Source organism: Daucus carota, chromosome 5 (assembly GCF_001625215.2).
Source record: "Daucus carota subsp. sativus chromosome 5, DH1 v3.0, whole genome shotgun sequence".
Taxonomy (NCBI): domain Eukaryota; kingdom Viridiplantae; phylum Streptophyta; class Magnoliopsida; order Apiales; family Apiaceae; genus Daucus; species Daucus carota.
Window position 1 is genome coordinate 29,130,373 of NC_030385.2, and position 19,901 is coordinate 29,150,273.

General features: G+C 33.2%; 2 protein-coding genes across 2 annotated transcripts; one reads left to right on the plus strand and one right to left on the minus strand.

The window, feature by feature from the left end:
• Nucleotides 1-316: 316 nt before the first annotated feature.
• Nucleotides 317-1,195, minus strand: LOC108220540 (uncharacterized). The gene is made up of 2 exons (XM_017394338.2): nucleotides 899-1,195; nucleotides 317-682 (listed from the first exon to the last, which is right to left on the minus strand). Exons 1-2 carry the CDS (start codon nucleotides 1,047-1,049, stop codon nucleotides 453-455), a joined length of 381 nt encoding a protein of 126 aa, XP_017249827.1. The 5' UTR covers nucleotides 1,050-1,195; the 3' UTR covers nucleotides 317-452.
• An 8,156-nt stretch (nucleotides 1,196-9,351) lies between these two features.
• LOC108192446 (ethylene-responsive transcription factor WIN1) lies at nucleotides 9,352-10,404 on the plus strand. Its single transcript, XM_017372711.2, has 2 exons — nucleotides 9,352-9,584; nucleotides 9,676-10,404. The coding sequence occupies exons 1-2, from the start codon at nucleotides 9,367-9,369 to the stop codon at nucleotides 10,175-10,177; spliced, it is 720 nt and encodes a 239-aa protein (XP_017228200.1). The 5' UTR covers nucleotides 9,352-9,366; the 3' UTR covers nucleotides 10,178-10,404.
• The last annotated feature ends 9,497 nt before the right edge of the window (nucleotides 10,405-19,901 follow it).

Below are 19,901 nucleotides of genomic sequence, written 5' to 3' on the forward strand. Positions count from 1 at the left end.
CCTCATAGGGGTGCCCAATTGAGCCCACATGGATATTCAATAAGAAAATACTATCAATTCGAGCGGATGATAAATAATTGTTAAAATCATATTTTTTATATTTTTCGAAATAGATTCGCCATAGTTGACATAATTTTTCATAACAACAAAAATTTGAAGTCAATTAGGCTGGCCATGCTCGGGTTGGATCTAGAAATATGTTCTTAAGAGATACTAAGAAAACTTTCGAAAAACAGCCGTGGCCGTGGCCATGCTGATGATGATCTTCATCCAATTACAAAGAAAATAATTAAAACCAAACTCGGAAATTAATCACTGTTGTTAAAAATTGAACCCTTCATTACTTGACCTTTCATAACACTAATACTAACAATTCTTAAGTTTACATACACGAGGGGCTGATGATTATTTACAATCAGAAGATGTAGGTGTTGACTGTTGTGCAAGAATCATCAATACGAGGAATATGCAGTGCGGTGAAGAACACGGTCTTGGAGAATTCCGTTGTAGAGAGCCATTCTGTTAGCCTGCAATTCTCTTCCCTTTCTACTAGTACTACTGTTACCGTTATTACTGCCTCTATTCCGTTGTCGTCGTCTAAATTCTTCGCTGTTTCCAACCGGATCAACCACGTCTTCTGCAAACTGCACTCTCTTCTTCTTTTTCTCCCTCTTGCTCGCATCTAACAAATAATTTGCACAAACATTTAGTACAGAGATCGTAAAATTATCAATTTAACTATTTTCTATATTTATTTAAAATACGCTGGCATACAAAGCGTGATTTAAATAGCCTGGGTGGCGGGTATATCCACTGTTATCCCAGGACACTTGAGTTCGACTCTCGAGAAAAATACGTTAGACATATAAGAAGGTTCAATAAACAAATTAGACGGTACCTGAAGCAGAGATGAGGGATGAGGATGTTGGTAGGTGAAATTTGTGGAGGCCTAAAGCAAGGACAATGACGGTGCCGGAGACGGCGGCCATGGCAGTGGCCAACATGACCGTGCTAGTACTAGAATTCGTGTTCAATATAGAAGAAGCCATTGTCACAACAACTAGTTGGTCCCTGAAGAAAAAGTGTTTGGTGTGTGATGAATGAAGGGAACAACAGTTACATTATTTATACATGGAATCAAATTGCATTATTATAGGATTTTGTTGTGTGGAGAGATGGCTTTTTGTATGATGGAAGAGAAGGGTGGACTTGTGAGTCTGCCAGCCCTTGGAACCAAAAAAAGGAGTGTGTTGTAAATCTTGTAATATATACTATTAAACTATACAAAAATAAGAAAAGGAAACTATTCTGGAAAGTATAAAGAGAATAGGAGATGGAGAGAGAAAGTAGTTGTATTTCAGAATATTTCAGAATAGAATTCATTTCAACTGAACTAGCTATTTATAGAGGTTGGTTGATGAATCTTCCTAACTAAGATTTGCAATACTTCTAGGTTAAGTATTACGATTCTTCTCGAGTAAGTATCGTAAGTCTTCCTCGATAAGCTATGCGATTCTTCTCGAGTAAGTATCGCCAGACTTCCTTGATAAGCTTTGCGAGTCTTCCTTAGTAAGTTTCACCAAACTTACTTGATAAGATTTGCGAGTCTTCTTGACTAAGCTTTTGACAATCACTTAATATATTATTTTATAACACTCCCCCTTGATTGTCAAATGCGAGTTATCATAGAGATTGACTGCCTCGTTAAAACCTTGCAAGGAAAAACCCAGTGGGATAAAAACCTTGTCGAAGGAAAAAGAGTACAGTCTCCCCCTGAATTAAATTACTCACATTTCGACATCTTGATCCAGTAGACCTCTTAATCTTCGTATACCCATATAACTTCGTAACTTCTCAAATGTTGATGTCGGTAATGACTTTGCAGGTTTATCCACCAGGTTATTGGATGAACGAACTTGTTGTACATCAATATCACCATTTTTCTGAAAACTCCTGAGTATAGAAGAATTCTGACAATATGTGTTTTGTTCGATCTCCTTAGACATGTCTTTTCTTGAGTTGTCTTAACCAAATACATCATTTGCTTGCTTCATGAATTTCCAGTAACTTTGTTTGTAATCGCCCAAAGTGAAGATCTGACATGTATCCAGCATCTTTTAGTTGGGCCAGAATTGAATCTCGTCAACAGGTTCACAACAAATGCAATATAAGGGCTCCAATTGCACGAAGGTAGGAAACTTCAGATTCGAGTGCTTATTCATCCTGTTCTCTAGGACGGAAGGGATCCTTTTCAACCTCAAGTGATTGACAAACCATTGACGTGGTTAGTGGATGAACTTTGTCCACTTAGAACCGATCAAGGACCTTTTCAATGTAGTTTGATTGATAAACAAATATGCCTGAAGATAAGTGTTCCACCTGTATACCTAAACAAAATCTTGTCTTTCGAAGATCTTTCATTTCAAAACTCATTTTTCAAATGGTTAATAGCATTAGTAATATCTTCAAAAGTACCAATAATATTCAAATCATCCACATATCAACAATTATAACAAAAACGGTTGGTGAACGTTGAATAAAAATGCAAAGACATACCTGATGATTAACATATCCATCATTCAATAATTATTTACCAAGCATTTTGTACTACATACGACCAAATTGTTTCAAACCATATAATAATCGTTGGGATATAACATAATATAAATGTCAAGGCTTAGTGTCCTCTATCTCTAATCCTTCAGGGATTTTCATAAAAATATCACTATCAAGTGATATATAAAAGTATGCTATCACAACGTCCATCAGACGTGTTTCCAAAGCCATACTCATTATAAAATGAGAGGTAACTCCATCCATTACAGGAGAGTATATTTCCTGGTGATTAAAATTATACCCATTAGGAAATAAAAGTAACTCTATCCCTTATAGGAGAGTATGTTTCCTAATAATCAAATCCAGGTCTCTGAGAGAATCCTTGGGCTATCAACCAAGCTTTATATCTCACAATTTCATCTCTCATTTCATTTTCATACAAATACTCATCTATCCTCAACGGGGACTTCACCAGCTGGTGTTTAAACTATAGGTCCATATACATTTACCTTGCGCAAGAATTGCAATTCTTCCTAGATTGCAATTTTTCATTTTGGCCAATCATATCATTGTCGACACTCTTCCACACTTTGTGGTTCAAGATCGGAGTTCATAATAATATTGCATACATATCGCAATCTCAATACTCCCACGATCCAATTATCTCATTGTCGACACTTCTCCACACTTTGTGGTTTAGGATCGGAGTTTATAATAATATCACATACATATCATCAATCTTAGTACTCTCACGATCCAATAATTTCCCTTTATGTACATAAATTATAGAGATCTCATAACTTTCAGGTACCTTTGCTTCCATGGAAGCATTTGCCACTTCTGGGGCATTTGCCACTTCTAGGGCATGTGCCACTTCTGGGGCAATTTCCTCTTCAGGAGGATTTGTCACAGCCACTTCAGGGGCTTGAACCTCTTCAGGAGGCAATACCACTTCTGGGGTATGTATTTGTCACTTCTGGGACAATATCATCTTTCAGAGATAATCCCATTTCTAGGAATTTTGTTTCAGCCACTTCAGGGGCTCAAACCTCTTCAGGAGGTAATACCACTTCTGGGGTATTTTATGGAATTGTTGCCACTTCTTGGCAAGTCTAATTAATTTCCGTTTCATAAAAGAATAACCTCTACAAGGGGTAATACCGCTTTTAGGGTATATATCAAAAAGCTTGCCACTTCTGGGGCAAGTATAATCAATTTGTAATTTCACAGTACAATATCATATGTACGAATAGATTTCCCACGCTTCCGGCGTGCTTATTATATTCTAACCAATTCTTCAAAAATTGCTTTATAAATCAGGATTTCAATCCTTACCAAAGCATTAATAGCATGTATGTGTGATAATATGTCTAAAAATCACTAAAAGAATTCGGCATTGATTATCAATATTTTGCATATAAATAACTCTTTGAAGTTATGACCCATATTATTAGTAGATCAATATAATTCAAAACTGATGCATTCGAAGATATCACATAATTTATGCAAAATATTTTCTCCCCCTGATTTAGGGAATATAGATTCACCAAAATGAAAATCAGCATACTGTGCAGAAAAAATATCACCAGTTAATGACTCTAGATACCTTATATTAAACGAAGAATCAAAACCAGCATATATACTATTGTTCCTCAGTGTAGTTCTTTGTGACAATGCAATAAGGGCACATTCTTCAATTATCAAAAGTCCCCCACTAGTATCTCTAAAATCTTTTTAATGACCAGTTAACCAAAAGATTGTCTATGACAATCATATGATTCGATTTATTTGTGAACTACTATTTGACAAGATACTAAATAATTGTAGCTCACATAGCTCTTTACTCTATTGATTATTAAGGCAAGTAATTTGGTAAAGGCATATAAGGGACCATCGAGTTGACGCATCAATAAAGTACCTAAATGTGCCGGAAGATGGATGAATAGGACCACAAATGTCACCTTGAATTCTTTCTAAGAATTTCGGGGATTCAGTTTGAAGCTTAACTAGGAATGATCAGACAATCAAAACTTTTTAAGGAACATACTGAACAAGGAAGTTCACCTTGGGCATTACCTTTTGAGTTATAAAAGGATGTCCTCTAGATTCTTTAATAATATGACGCATCATAGATATTCCTAGATGATCAAGCCTTTCATGCCAAGGGAAAAGTAGTTTTAGGTTTGTGACTTTGGGAATGTTGACACTATGAGATTCAATAGCTCTTATTCTTGTAACATATAATCCTGAAGAAATTGAGTGAAATTTTTCAAAGACCTTTTTATTGTCAACAGTGTTTGAGGTGATGAAAAGATATTCTTTTTCATTCTCATCAGTAGTTTCAACGTGAAACCATTACAAACGAGTATCTTTAAACCTTAGTAGGTTTCTAGTTGCCTTTCTAGAGTATAGAGCATCTTATGTGCGTCTTATTTGGCAGAATAAAACTAGCTTCTCAGAAACCTCTATTATGTATGATGTACCCGATACCGTCCAGACATGTAAGTTGGTTTTATTAGTCAACTGTGAAAGTATTTCTAACTTTGTAAATTAGTGTGTGTGGTTGTGGAATCAATAATGCATATATCTTCCATCGCTATACATATATTAATGAAAAACATATTTAAAAAAACACACCGTGTATATTAAACAACAACATGAAACAAGCAGATAAAGAAAAAATGTAAAACATAAAGGAAATAAGTAAAGCAAGACAATAAATATAAAGTCTAGTCGTCTCAACCATAATAAAGGTTAGCACCAGTATATATTTCATTTGAGGCCTTATTGACTGGTTCATTGACTAGATTATAATTAACAAAGTTTGTTTCTACTCTCTTCCCATTATTCCTTTTGGATAACCCATAGAGATCAACAAGATGTTTAGGTGTGTGATAGGTACATTGCTAATGTCCCTCAGATCCGCACCAATGACATATGCCTCGGTTCTCTCCTTTTTGGGGTGCCTTTATTTTGGCACTTCATGTTGCCATTTCTAGTGGCCTGAGTTTTAACCATCACGTTGCCCCTTCAGGTGGCCAGAATGATATTGATTTCGAAACCGACTATGGAAATTTCAACGTCCACAGTTTCGTCCATAACCTCGTCCTCCTCTATGCCCTTTCCCACGTTCATTCTTCAGGAATGACGTGTTATGTACTTCAGGTACCTGGGCAGAGCCTATGGGACGAATCTGATGGTTTGTCAATAGCAACTCATTATTCTTTTCAACCACAAGAAGGAGATATACCATCGCGCCATATTTTTGGAAACTCCGCTCTCTATATCGTTGTGCCAAAATCATAGTATTTGGGTGAAAAAGTTGATAGGGTCTTTTCAATTATTTCGGCATCAATAATATTTTCACCATACAAAATTAATATTTGAGCTTATCTTGAAAAAAGCAGAATTATGTTCAACTACAGATTTGAAATCTTGTAACCTCAAATCAAACAGTCAGAACGGGCAGATGGTAAGTGAATAGGTTTCTGGTGATCAAATCTATCCTTGAGATTATTTCAATGGGTGAGGGGGTTATTTTCTAAGTCAATAGTGTCTTTTAGACTGTTAGCACTAATGTGTAAAATCATTTCAAGGAACCATGATAGATAATTATTCCAGGAAACATCTAAGGCAACAAACTCTAATTTTACAAGGCTCGTCATTCTGAATGTAAAACAAATATATAAAATATGACATATCAATATTTCAAGTTAATACACAAACAATATAATATTTATACAGTATGATATAACTAAAAGGTTTTAACGGCATTGCCGCCATTAACAAATCAAGCAATAGTAAATTCATAAGCAATACCGATAGTAATAATTGTAAAATGAGTAGAGATAGATCGTACCTTATTTCTGTGAAAGTCGCAGTATTTAGAGTAGGTTAGATTGTACCTGTTTATGATGTACCTTGTTTGACTTATCTCAGTTTGGCAGAGTCCTTCTTTGGCATATCTCAGTTCGGCAGAGTCTCGTGCTGATAACGTGTTGTAAATCTTGTAATATATACTATTAAACTATACAAAAATAAGAAAAGGAAACTATTCTGGAAAGTATAAAGAGAATAGGAGATGGAGAGAGAAAGTAGTTGTATTTCAGAATATTTCAGAATAGAATTCATTTCAACTGAACTAGCTATTTATAGAGGTTGGTTGATGAATCTTCCTAACTAAGATTTGCAATACTTCTAGGTTAAGTATTACGATTCTTCTCGAGTAAGTATCGTAAGTCTTCCTCGATAAGCTATGCGATTCTTCTCGAGTAAGTATCGCCAGACTTCCTTGATAAGCTTTGCGAGTCTTCCTTAGTAAGTTTCACCAAACTTACTTGATAAGATTTGCGAGTCTTCTTGACTAAGCTTTTGACAATCACTTAATATATTATTTTATAACAGAGTGCTTCTTTTTTGAAATTTTATATATTTGTGTTACTCGTGATACATGACGCATACGTGGCCCCCTCTTTCTCACTCACCTCACCCGCACCATAAAATTTTTTATTTGACCGTCGTTCATTACTGATAACTGTCTCACGGATAAAAATTGATGAATGAATCGATAAAAAATCATCATCCGGTTAAAAAGTGATAGTAATTATTTGAATCAAGTTGATTATTCAAATTTCCGTATAAAATTAGTATTCTTTTTCAAATTTGGTTGTAAAATATTTTTAAAATTTTTCAGTTCCAAAGAATGAATATATTCTGTTTTATGAGGGTTTTGTATAGGTGCTGATGTTAGTGATTGTGGTCATTAACGTATTTGTGGACGTCTTTGAATGCAATCACGGAAGATATAGAGAAAGTGAGTAAACGTATGGAGGCCTTGCCATTTGCCAAAGCGTGGTCTGTTGGTCTGCTCATTTCTCACACGGATCTCACAAAGATTGGCTCCATCACTTGCATAATGTGAAACTAAACACCATCCACGTTACGTGTATTGTTCTGGTTGAATACGAATAAAGCACGGCTACATGTATATAGGAGCAGTTTGATTACTCGTGCAATGATGTAATAATCAATAATGTACTCGAAATTGAGAGTTTTGTGAATTTAACTTCATTTATCCAGGAAATAAAATTTATTGTATTTCGAGAACCACCGAATAATATTTCATTTGAAGCAACTACGAGTATCAGGATAAAATATTTTTTGTAAAATTAAATAATTTGTACTTTAAAAATGGCTTTGAGTTGTCAATTATAAATTTATAATAAACAAGTTGCCTATTAATCTATTAGCATCATCTTACAATGATGTAGCTATAGATCATGAATCTCCTCGCTTGCTGAGCTTCAAATTAATCTACTTCATAGATTATAGCAGCATTGTCTGAAGACCTTTGGTCGGAGGTCTTCTGAACATCTCCCTTTCTCGATTTTACTAACAATCCTTAAATATAATTTCTCTCGGGACCAAGTGCAAAAGCACCTCTACCTTTTTTTTACTGTCCATTAAGTACTGAGAGATAGAACTCGCAAAGTCCAGTGAAATACCGAGTGTTAATTACTGTGATTTTAATTATTTTTTTTAAGAATAATGGCCTGAATTTGGACTTTTAGGTCACCGTTGAAGTTGTCCCGCGAGAAAGAACTCCCGATGTCAAATGAAATAATGAGTATTAATTAATATGAAGGTTATTTTGGCTTTAAGAGTAACATGGCTATATCCTGAATGGTTCGGACGATAATATCATCATTGCCACTAATCACACAAGCTCTGATGCATTTTGGAGAATATGGTGCCTGAAAGATAATTCAGCCATCAAAGGGTCCAAACAATTGCTCATTCAGTGTCTTGTTTTGCAATATAAATGTAGACTGTGGTAATAAGGACATTTTCGAGTAATCTCAACTGAACTAGCACTTCCCAAGCGATTGACCTATTAAGCTGGCAGTGAATATCATCCGTGCCTCCCTTGGCACAACCTTTTAATAGAATTACCAGAAAAACTGGACTGTGGAAATCTTATGGTTCCTGAAGTCTGTCTGATATTTCCTGTGGAAAGGATTATCAAATTCACATCACAATCACTAATGCTACCTTTAGAACTGATAATCCTCTTCCCGCCATCGTCATTAGGCATTTTACTGTCAAACAACAATCTCTGTCATGATTCATGAGTAGAAATGGTAGACGTCACCAAGTCCTGTAATCACTTGGATTCATCAACCACTGAACACAGATGACTTTAGCATTCTGGAAGTAAATTTTTGGTCCTCCCCATGTCTTCCCTTCATCCTGTTCAGCAAACAAAATGCAGGATTCTCACGCCTTTATAGCCCTCTAATCCCCCTATCAGGGTGATTTCAGTATAAGTCCACCACCTTACGAAGAATATTAAGGGATTCTTACTTAGTACGCGTATTGTGAACAATTTAGCCTGCCTACCAATTAGTATCACTATTCTAATGGCAAAATGCATAGTCTAAAATGTTAGGTGCCAAGAAAACAAAGTTCATAATGCTGATATATGGTACTAAAAGAATTAAGTTCTTCTGCAAAGAACATCACATTTTTTTCATTGTTGCTCATTTTCACTAATCTCTATAGCATATATTTTACTACTATGTTTTTGTAGTAGTTAATTTGGTGCCAACCCCTCTTTCTGCTTTGTGATTAAATTGTACTATTTCACTATTTGCTTACGGAATGAGAGGTTAATTCTTCTGCTCGCGATGATTAAAAATTGTTAATGAATTTTATTGGCGCAATCAAACTTATTAAAAAAATTTCAACTATAAATTTTGACTTGATCTTTTCGTAATTATATTCTGGGACCTTGCTTAGGTGCAGACATTAATGCCAGTCCCAAGTGCCCTGCGAAATGCAAACTTTGTGGGACAGCTGGTTGTAGAATTTGTCACAGACCATTTATATAATGTGTCAAGTCCAACACATACTCTTCTGACACCAGTCGAACTATATGATCCAGGATTCATGGTTCCATCGAAGAAATACAGAGGCGTAAGGCAACGTCATTGGGGCTCTTGGGTCTCTGAGATCCGCCACCCAATTATGTAAGACAAGTACTTATCTGTAACTGATTAATATTTTGGTGAGAAACTGATGTATGATTTTATAGTCTAATATTGTGACATCCGTGCACAGGAAGAAAAGGGTGTGGCTAGGTACATTCGACACACCCGAAGAAGCAGCCAAAGCCTATGATCATGCTGCTACATTGATGAGTGGCAGGACTGCAAAAACCAACTTCCCCGTCGCTGTTCCTGGCCAAGATTCCAATGAGGCCAATGACAATAGTTACGGAAATGGAGCCATCCCAACGACTCCTGATCGCGGCTATGAAGATTCTGGATCAGCTACAAAGAGTAACAGGGCGGAAACAATTATAAAAGAAAAACTTAAAAAGTGGAGTGAAAGAAGAGTTGCGCCATCACTCATATGTTTGATGCTTGATACTAAAAATTCTCATATTGGTGTCTGGCAAAAAAGGGCAGGAGCTATCTGTTCGCATTCGGATTGGATCAGCAAGTTTGATCTACACAACAATCCCGATTTCACTAAGTGTCAGAATTCTAGCATTAAAAGAGAAACCGGAGACGAAGAAGACAGAATCGCTTTGCAAATGATTGAAGAACTTTTGAACTAGCAATCAAGAAATTAAGATCAGTAATAAATTTTTACTAGATATCTACATGGACTTCAGTATAAGATTTCTATGTATACTTTGTATGCTACAGATATACCATATATTATTGTACTTGTGAGAATTGAGGGTACAGGAGTTAACATATATAGAGTTACGAGAATAAGAATTTATTGTGTTTGCAGAAGATCGAATCGAAATTGTGTCAGGCCTCCTGTCTTTTTTCACTATACACACTAGCCCTCCAAAAGTTTAGTTATGCACAAATGTTTCTCGTTCTGCAATGACGGATCTAGAATTTGTTAAACGGAGAGCTTAAAGTTGATAGTTCTCGATGTCAAATATAAGATCATACATAACAGGCCTATTACTAAACACGACTAAATTTTATTTTTGTGAGTCAGGGATGCTTAAGCCCCGAATGAATCCGGCCCTGGTCAAGTGTAATGTAAGTTGATGAATGGTAGGTACATTCGTGGAAGGTTTTTTAAGAGGTGCAAGGCACTTCATATTGACAATAATGTGACCTTAACTTTCATCTTAATGCAAAACGAGATAGTAGATCGTAGATCCATGCACCTCTAAGTCCCCCACTTTTCTAAGGGGTTGGTTTATCATCAATGTCCGAAGTAAATACTCTAGCTGTCCCAACATAAAGGACATTTGATTTTTTTTGTTTTTTTCCTTTAGGTTTTCTCGACACATTGGAAGAGGATGGCATTTTGTTCTGGGGTGGAGTTTGTTGAGTGGGTGTCGATCCAAGTCGCAGCCAAATAATTCTATTAGCATAAAGCCTTTTAGGGGTGTCCTAAAATAAATCCGTGCAGGTTTGACAACGGACCGATTATTTTTAATTTAAGTCAAAAAATTATTTCTATTCATACTTCATGATCATGCATTCAATAATATTTTTAAAGTTAATGCTTATTTACGGCACTTCTACACCAAAAAAAATTGCCTGTAGTTAGTTGACTTGCTAACGACGGATAGAATGGGAGGACTCACCCTACCCTAGTAAAACTTTTGAGTCGGGTTACAAGGCAGATCTAGAGACGGAATTTAGGGGGCACCAAACAAATTTTCGGAAAACACCTATATATTTTTAAATTTAAGGGGGGCACTTCTGTAATTTTATAAAATTTAGAATGATGAAAAAATATTAAAAAAAAAATTAAGGGGGCACGTGTCTTCCGTGCCTCTTACTAGATCCGCTCCTGGTCGGGTATCGCCTCGACGGTAAACAAAATTCTTAAATTAATCAGTTTTATTGTTGAAAGTTGATATCACGAATCCACTGATACAAAACATACGATATATGGTATGTTTTCAACACTCTTGAAACTGGGCTTTCACTTATTCGTGTGGATTGTGGAATGTGGATTGCCCTTCTTTTTTTTTTAGTGGTCTGTTACGCCCAAACATGCAGACTGATTAGGGAGGCAACAATGGCGCTTTCTTTCACTACTAAGTGAGGTCCACGCACGGCCTTCCATGCCATATGAGGTTCAGAAATAAAATTTTTGGGTCTTTGTAATAATTTTTTTTATAAAGTACTATTTGTGATGCTGACTTAACTTATGTTAATACATAGTAGATTATAATGAAATGAAGGTAAGAAACTTATATATAGTAACCTTTTAATTTTTAAATCTTGAGAAATGGATTAGTCGAAAGTGTGATGGGCCTAATTTTGTTAAATTTCAAAAGTAATATAGTAGTACATCATAATAACACAGACTCGTGAGTAATTGATCAAAACGTATATTAAACTTGAATGCGTAATATGCATGGTTAAATTTTGGATCCTCTAAAAAGCATGAGTCCTGAATGTTCGCCCTCCCTCGCCTGAAAAGATGTTAAATTTAATATTGAGGTATTTATATTTTTTTCACTCAGGCGTGAATTTATTAGTTTAAAAGTGCAAGGATTTGATACTAAGATAATTATATTCAAAAATTTCAGAAAATTAGAGAAATTGATTAGAAGCATCAACGCCCCTCATTTTTTAATAGAAAATTTATTGACATTCGAATTCACATTTACTATAAATTCGAAACCCTTATATATTTCCAGGGTTAAATGGTGTTTTAGTTACTCAACTGACCACCAACTTGCAATTGGGTCATCCAACTCAAAAAGCTTTCAGACACATCATTATACTCTTAAAAGTTTTCATTCAGGACACTGGCCGTTAAACTCCGTTAAAAATTTGACGGAAAGCTGACTAAGCAGTCGTGACTTGGCTTAAATAAATCCACCGTGGCATGTATAGTCAGCAGAATTGGCATTTTGGTCACTCAACTCAGTACAAACTTGCAATCGGGTCATCAAACTAAAAAAAACTTTCATTTAGGTCACTTATCGTAATATCCGTTAAAAAATGAAAAAAGAAAAAATTAAAAGTTATCATCTAACACCTTTTTTTCTCTCCTAAAAATTTTGAAACGTATTAACAAATTTTGAAAAATTTTGAAACTTATTAACAAACTTATTTTGAAAATTTTTTCTCTCCTAAAAAATGAAAATGAAAATATTAAAGAGTTTTTCCAAATGGCCTTATAAGATATGTAAAACGATAAAAGACAAACAAAGATTAAGTGTTTCTGGGTGAAACTGCTGATTTTGTGTGTGTGTGTGTATTTGTTTCATTTGTTAATAAGTTTCAAAATTATTAAGAAAGAAAAGAAGGTGCTGCATGATAACTTTTAATTATTTCTTTTTTCATTTTTTAACGGATATTACGATAAGTGACCTAAATGAAAGTTTTTTTTGAGTTTGATGACCCGATTGCAAGTTTGTACTCAGTTGAGTGACTAAAATGCCGATTCTGCTGACCGTACATGCCACGGTGGATTTATTTAAGCCAATTCACGACTGCTTATTCAGCTTTTCGTCAAATTTTTAACAGAGTTTAACGGAAGGTGACCTGAATGAAAACTTTTAAGAGTATAATGATGTGTTTGAAAGCTTTTTGAGTTGGATGATCCAATTGCAAGTTGACGGTCAGTTGAATGACCAAAACGCCATTTAACCCTATATTTCCACATTGTTATTAATCATATTTTTCTAGAAATGAGGTCATTGGGTTAAAAAAGAAATTATATAAATTTGAATTCTCTCTTTCATTATAAAATAAAAAAAAGTTATTTCTAATATGTTATTAATTATTTCTTTTTCTAAAAATTATATCACTAGAAAAAGTTATATTCAATATTTACATTAGAGGATTTTTAGAGAAAAGGATAAATATAATTCAGATTATTTGAGAGAACTCGAGATTTTCTTTTACATAATATAAAGAGATAATGATACTGAGATGATTGATCATATCGATTAAAATATTAATCGAGGATGTTATCAGAGGGAGGAATGAATATACTCTCAAATTCCGTATCAATATCATAAAAATTATAATAAACATTTTCTACACTAAAAGGGGTGTATTGGATTGGGATTTTAAAGTATTTTTTTGCATTTATGAAATCCGAGGGTATTCGATTGAGATTGTTTGAAATCCATTAAAATCTTAAGGTATTCAATTGGGATTTTAAACTATGCTACAAAATCTAGTGGTATTCAATTGGGATTTTAAATTATGTTCTAAAATCCAATGGTATTCAATTGGGATTGTTTAAAATCCATTAAAATCTGATGGTATTCAAATGCTGATGGATTTTTTTTCATTTCATAAAATGATGGATTTTGTGGCATTCTTCAGTGTATTTTAAGTTTTTTGAAATCCCACCAAAATCAATGGGATTTTGAAGCATTGTAGCTAAACCCTATCAACTCTGCGACATTTCATAAGAATCCGCAAAAAATCAAAATCCCATACAATCCATTAAAATCCATAGACTAAAAACAATGCATTAAAATCCCAATCGAATACACCCCTGTAAATATGTAAACAATTTAAAATAAGTGTAATAGTTTGGAGGACAAACAAAGTAGGGCTGTTCACGAACCGAGCCGAGCCGAGTTTTGACCGAACCGAGCCGAGCTTTAATTTTTTTTCTGACGAGCCGAGCCGAGCCGAGCTTTTTTATCGAACAAAAATTGTGTTCAAGATCGGCTCGTTAACTAACGAGCCGAACACGAGCTTGTTCGCGAACAAATACAAGCCGAGTCGAGTCGAGCCGAGCCAGAAAAAAAATAAAAACAAACCGCTAGTTGACTCTTAAAATAGCTAACCAAATAATTTTAATTTTTTTGAAACTTTGTTTATATCACTAAAATGTATATATGTTAACATCCATGAGGTTGGATCGGTAAGAAATATTTTTTTAAAAAATTGAAACTAATTTAGGATTAAACACTAGTTAGCGGTACTAGTTAACCTTCTACTTGACTGTCAAAATAGCAAACCATATAAAATTATTATTTTCCGAAATTTTGGTTACATCACTAAAATATATATATATATATAAATTATATGTTGAATTCTGAGTTCAATAACATATATAAATTATAAAAAAAAAACCCCAAAAATATTACATTTTTTCGAGCTTTAACGAGCCGAGCTCGAGCCGAGCGAGCTCGAGTCGAGCTCGAGTCGAGCTCGAGCTCGAGCCGAGCGAGCTCGAGCCGAACATACTAAAAGCTCGGCTCGAGCTTGTTTACTTAACGAACAATTTTTTGTGTTCGAGCTCGAGCTCGTTAACTTAACGAGCCGAGCCGAACGAGCTCTTAACGAGCCGAGCTCGAGCTTGTTCGCGAACAGGTCGGTTCGTTAAACAGCCCTAAAACAAAGTATCAACAATCAACCTTGACCAACTCCATATTTCTCCGTACTCAAGTCTCGAGTCCTGCAAGTAAATGATCAACAAAGTTGCTATGCCTATTAGTTCCCACCTGCTTCTCCACGTTGAGTGTTACCCAATAATACTGGAGGAAATTGGGGACAAGATTTCTCCAAAGTTTTAAGTATAAGGGTATATTCTCTCGTATATATACGAATCTCCTCCACATTGGGAGAGCCAAATACTATTGGATATGCCCCCGCGCTTCTACTACCGATGACCGATCCTTTTAAATGGCCCCTGCCGAAACGCTGTTATATGTAGGGCGGCCATGTATAGCATATCCTTTACCGTTTTACGTAATGTGAAACAGTGATTTCTATGTCATACTTTTATTTTCTTATATCACGTTTTTGACAAATCTTCTGATGAATTGATGATAGTAAATTAATATTATAATATAAAGTTAACTTTTTTTATAAATTAAAATTTGATATTTTAATTTATATGAAAGAAAATTTTAAAATTATATGTTAAACTACGCCATCAAAATATTTAAAAGTATATTAAGAAAATATTAAAGTATATTCCCTTCGCTCCTTCGTATTGTCAGCACCTGAGAGAGAAGTTTTGTCACGTATATTAAAATTTCCAACAAAGAATAGTTTGTTAAAATAAAGACCGTTAATATTTGGCATGATGAATGCAGCAAAGTAAATTGAGATGATGTATTGTGAAACATCACCGGCATGCAGATGTAACAATTTTGCAATTAGCAACAAGATAATTTCCACTACCACATTTAGAACATGTCTTGCTGGGAGGATTTCTATCAGGAGTGTAAGAATTTTTCTTGTTAATGTCAACTTTGTCATTCATGGTCCCCATTTTCTTTTTATTCACAAGCTCTATTTTTTCTAATTTGCTTTTCAATTACTTGTCGGACAAATGTCCAATGTCCTCTTTCTGTTGTCTTGGTTTTGCTACTTTCACCTATAAAAATTTATTGATGGGCCTAAATTTTTTGTTGAGCCTTTTTAGTTTTTTCTTTTCAATTGTTACTTGATTTTTCAACGGATTCTCTCATTTGTTAATGGATTATCGGTCAACAAATGATCACTATCTATTAAGTAATCTTTTTTTCCAAAGATCATTTTATCTTTGTTCCAGACCTGCTTGTTCTTCTCCTCCAATATTTGAGCACTATGCACGCTATCAATTACATTCCCAGAATTTTTGATGATCAAAATTTAATCTTTGATGATCAAGCATAGATGCAGAATCTCGTTTTCGATGTTACAAAATTGGTGCCATCAAACAGAGGTAATCGAGAGCTAGATAAACCTTCGCCACAACCGATGATATTTCGATAAGGTATTATAGGATCACTTTCCGTTGTGCCCGTAGATCTGTAAATTACTTAAACAAACACGTTGAAAAGCACAACTCTGATACCAATTGTTAGATCCCGATAAAAAAATAAGTTAAGTCAGAATGGAGGTTGAATAGCTTAATCACTATTTAAAAATTGTTATAGCCTTTTAAAGATATTTTTCAAATTTTAAATATATGTTTGGCTAGAAATATATGTCTAGCTTCTAGTTTATAAATCAGAAGTACCTTATTTGTATCATTTGTATAACCAACTTACAAGTCAATTTCTGACTTATTTGGTAGGTGTGATCCGTTGGACATAGATCCAATTTTTCTCTTTTTTGGATTCTTTCGAATTTGTCTTTCCCGTTCCTGGTGGTATCAAGACACCACTATGTCGAGATATCTTATTTGTCTCTCCAGGAAAATGGATATCTTCAAAATATTTTTAGTTCAATTTTTTTTTTTATCTCCACTCGAACTAATCCGCCGACTATCTTGATGCATATAGATACAAATGGTCCAATGGGAGCAATAATTTCCAGAAACATTTGGACCATTTCGTTTCTGAGCGGAAGAGACGTTTTCGAGTAGTGTTCGACTCACTTCCTTTTTTCTTTGTGAGTTTCGGGAATATCCCCATTCATAGGTCTGAGATCTACATCTATGAATTGAAAGGTTCGAATGATCAACTTTGCAATCAGTTCTTAGAATCAATAGGTCTTCAAATCGTTCATTTGAAAAAATTGAAACCCTTCTTATTGGATGATCATGATACTTCCCAAAAATCGAAATTCTTGATCAATAACCGAGCCGGATCTGGTGTATCATAAGGGATTTGCCTTTTCTATTGATTCCTATGGATTGGATCAAAAACAATTCTTGAATGAGATATTCAACTCCAGGGATGAATCGAAAAAAAAAATCTTTATTGGCTCTACCTCCTTTTTTTTATGAAGAGAATGAATCTTTTTATCGAAGGATCATAAAAAAATGGGTCCGGATCTCCTGCGGAAATGATTTGGAAGATCAAAAACCAAAAAAAAAATGGTATTTGCTAGCAACAACCTAAATGTATTGAATTGATTCTTTTTAATGAATGGAATCAGATCGCAACTTCGAATGTGGAATTCAAAGGGATCAAATAGAAAAAGATACTCTGGAATTTGACAAGTTGAAATAACTAATTTTTTTTAGTAATTTATTTTTATTTTTGAAATTTGAAAGAAAATACAAATGACCATTTTAAAAGATAATCTATATTATATATTACTACATTAATAATATTTGAATCCAAAAATTTATCCACACACATTATAAATAAAAACTACTTCTCATCTATAAATCATTAATACTTTTTAAGTTACGTTAGACCGTGCCAATGCCTTTTGTATGAATGACTTTATATATAGAAGATTTTTAAGAGTCCGTGTCCAAGTTAACATCAAAATACTTTATTTTTAATATTTAATAATATGTTGATATGAATGGTGATAATAAAATTTTATATATTTATATGATATTATATTATATCTAACGGTTTATATAATGAGTTGGAAATTTTGATTAGATAGAAGAAAGAAATTACATATTAAATTATATATATATATATATATATATATATATATATATATATATATATATATATATATATTCTGTTATTTTAATATAGATATATTTTTACCTTCAATATATATATATAAAGGAGGATGCGGGCGTCTCTAGAATTGTTCGATTCAGTCTTCTGATTTTTCTTTAATTTCGGGTAGAAAATATAGTTATAATTCAAAAATTCATGTTTAAGAATTCTAAAGGTAATACAATTCTTTTCTTATTATTGGATTCCAAATGTAATACAATTCTTTTTACTATTTTAGGAATCATAAGGGTAATACAATTCTTATTGTTAATTATATATTAATATAAAAATTATTAAAAAGGTACCATTCTTTTTCTTTTTTTTTTGAAACTAAAAGGTACCATTCTTATTCTCAAAAGTTATAAATTTATAAATAAATTTTATAAATCTTTTTCAAAAAGTAGCGATTGCAATCTTCTCATCTCTTTCGAATATTTATTTATAATTCAATTTTTGGCGACCAAACTCCGTCCTAAGAAGTGAACCTGACAGTGTCATTTTATTGATTGTGTAATATTTAATTAAACCCTAGACAAGCCCGATCACTCCATATAAACCCTTATTCGTCTTCTGATTTTTCTTAAATTTTGGAAAGAAAATATAATTATAATTCAAAAAATAAGGTTCAAGAATTCTAAAAATAATACAACTCTTTTCTTATTGATATCTAAAGATGATACAACTCTTTTCCTTTTTATTTAGTATTTCTTATTGAATTCTAAAGATGATACAATTTTTTTCTTATTCAGTAATCCTAAAAGAAATAGAATTATTTTTAAAAAATCAGGTTTTAACCAATAAATAGGAATCATAAAATAAAAATAATTAACAAAAAAATAGGATATATAAAATAAGAATCATATATTGATTTTATAGTAATATAGGATATATAAAATAAGAATCATATATTGATTTTATAATAATGTAAATGATTCTTGATTAGTATTGTGTTTGACAGGCACGGGAGGCGGCCCAAACTAATTTTTATCTAAATAATAATAATTTTTCTATTAGTATTATGTTTGACGGGAAAGTGGCTAATATAATTTTTATCTATGTTATAGTTTTTTTTTGTTAAAACGACGGTTCAAAATAATTACAAAATAAAATAGGATATATAAAATAGGAATCATATATTGATTCTATAATAATGTAAATGATTCTTGATTAGTATTGTGTTTGACGGGCACGGGAGGCGGCCCAAACTAATTTTTATCTAAATAATAATAAATTTTCTATTAGTATTATGTTTGACGGGAAAGTGGCTAAAATAATTTTTTGTTCATGTTATAATATATTTATTTTGTTAAAACGGTACCGCGGTTCAAATTAATTTTTATCCAGTTATAATCTTTAATTTTATCATAATTAGAATAATTTTATTAGTATTGTGTTTGACAGTAAAGCGACTCAAACTAATATCTAAATTATAATGTTTTGTTATTAGTATTGTGTTTGACAAGAGAGCGGCTCAAATTAATTTTGATCTAAATTATAATATTTAATTTTATCTTAAAAATAATAATTATGGATTAATATTGTCTTTGACGGGAGGGAAGTTCGAACTAATTTTATTATTAGTATTGTGTTTGACATGATGGCCACTTATACAAATTTTTATACTAATTATAATATTTTTTTATTAGTGATATGTTTAACGGGAAGATGACTCAATATAATTTTTATGCTATTCATATCAAAATTCATCATGCCACCGCGAAGCGCGGCTTTTTTCACTAGTTTCATACTCCCTCCGTCCCATCGGGTTGTTAACGTTCACTGTTTGCACGCATTTTGAGGCTCTTATAAAGTATAGTTCTATAATGTTTTTGTAATTTATTTTTTTTCTGAATAAAAGTTTAAACATCAAACTTTTATTCAGAATTTTTTTTATAAAAAAAACCTCATGCAACTATATTTTATAGAGGTCTTAAAAAGCGTGCCAAAAAGTGATGTTAACAATCCAACGGGACGG

Coding starts and splice junctions, on each gene's coding strand:
- LOC108192446 (XM_017372711.2), top strand. CDS start 9,367: ATGCCAGTCCCAAGTGCCCTGCGAAATGCAAACTTTGTGGGACAGCTG. Junction 9,585..9,675: donor GAGATCCGCCACCCAATTAT/GTAAGACAAGTA, acceptor ATCCGTGCACAG/GAAGAAAAGGGTGTGGCTAG.
- LOC108220540 (XM_017394338.2), bottom strand. CDS start 1,049: ATGGCTTCTTCTATATTGAACACGAATTCTAGTACTAGCACGGTCATG. Junction 683..898: donor ATCCCTCATCTCTGCTTCAG/GTACCGTCTAAT, acceptor ATTATTTGTTAG/ATGCGAGCAAGAGGGAGAAA.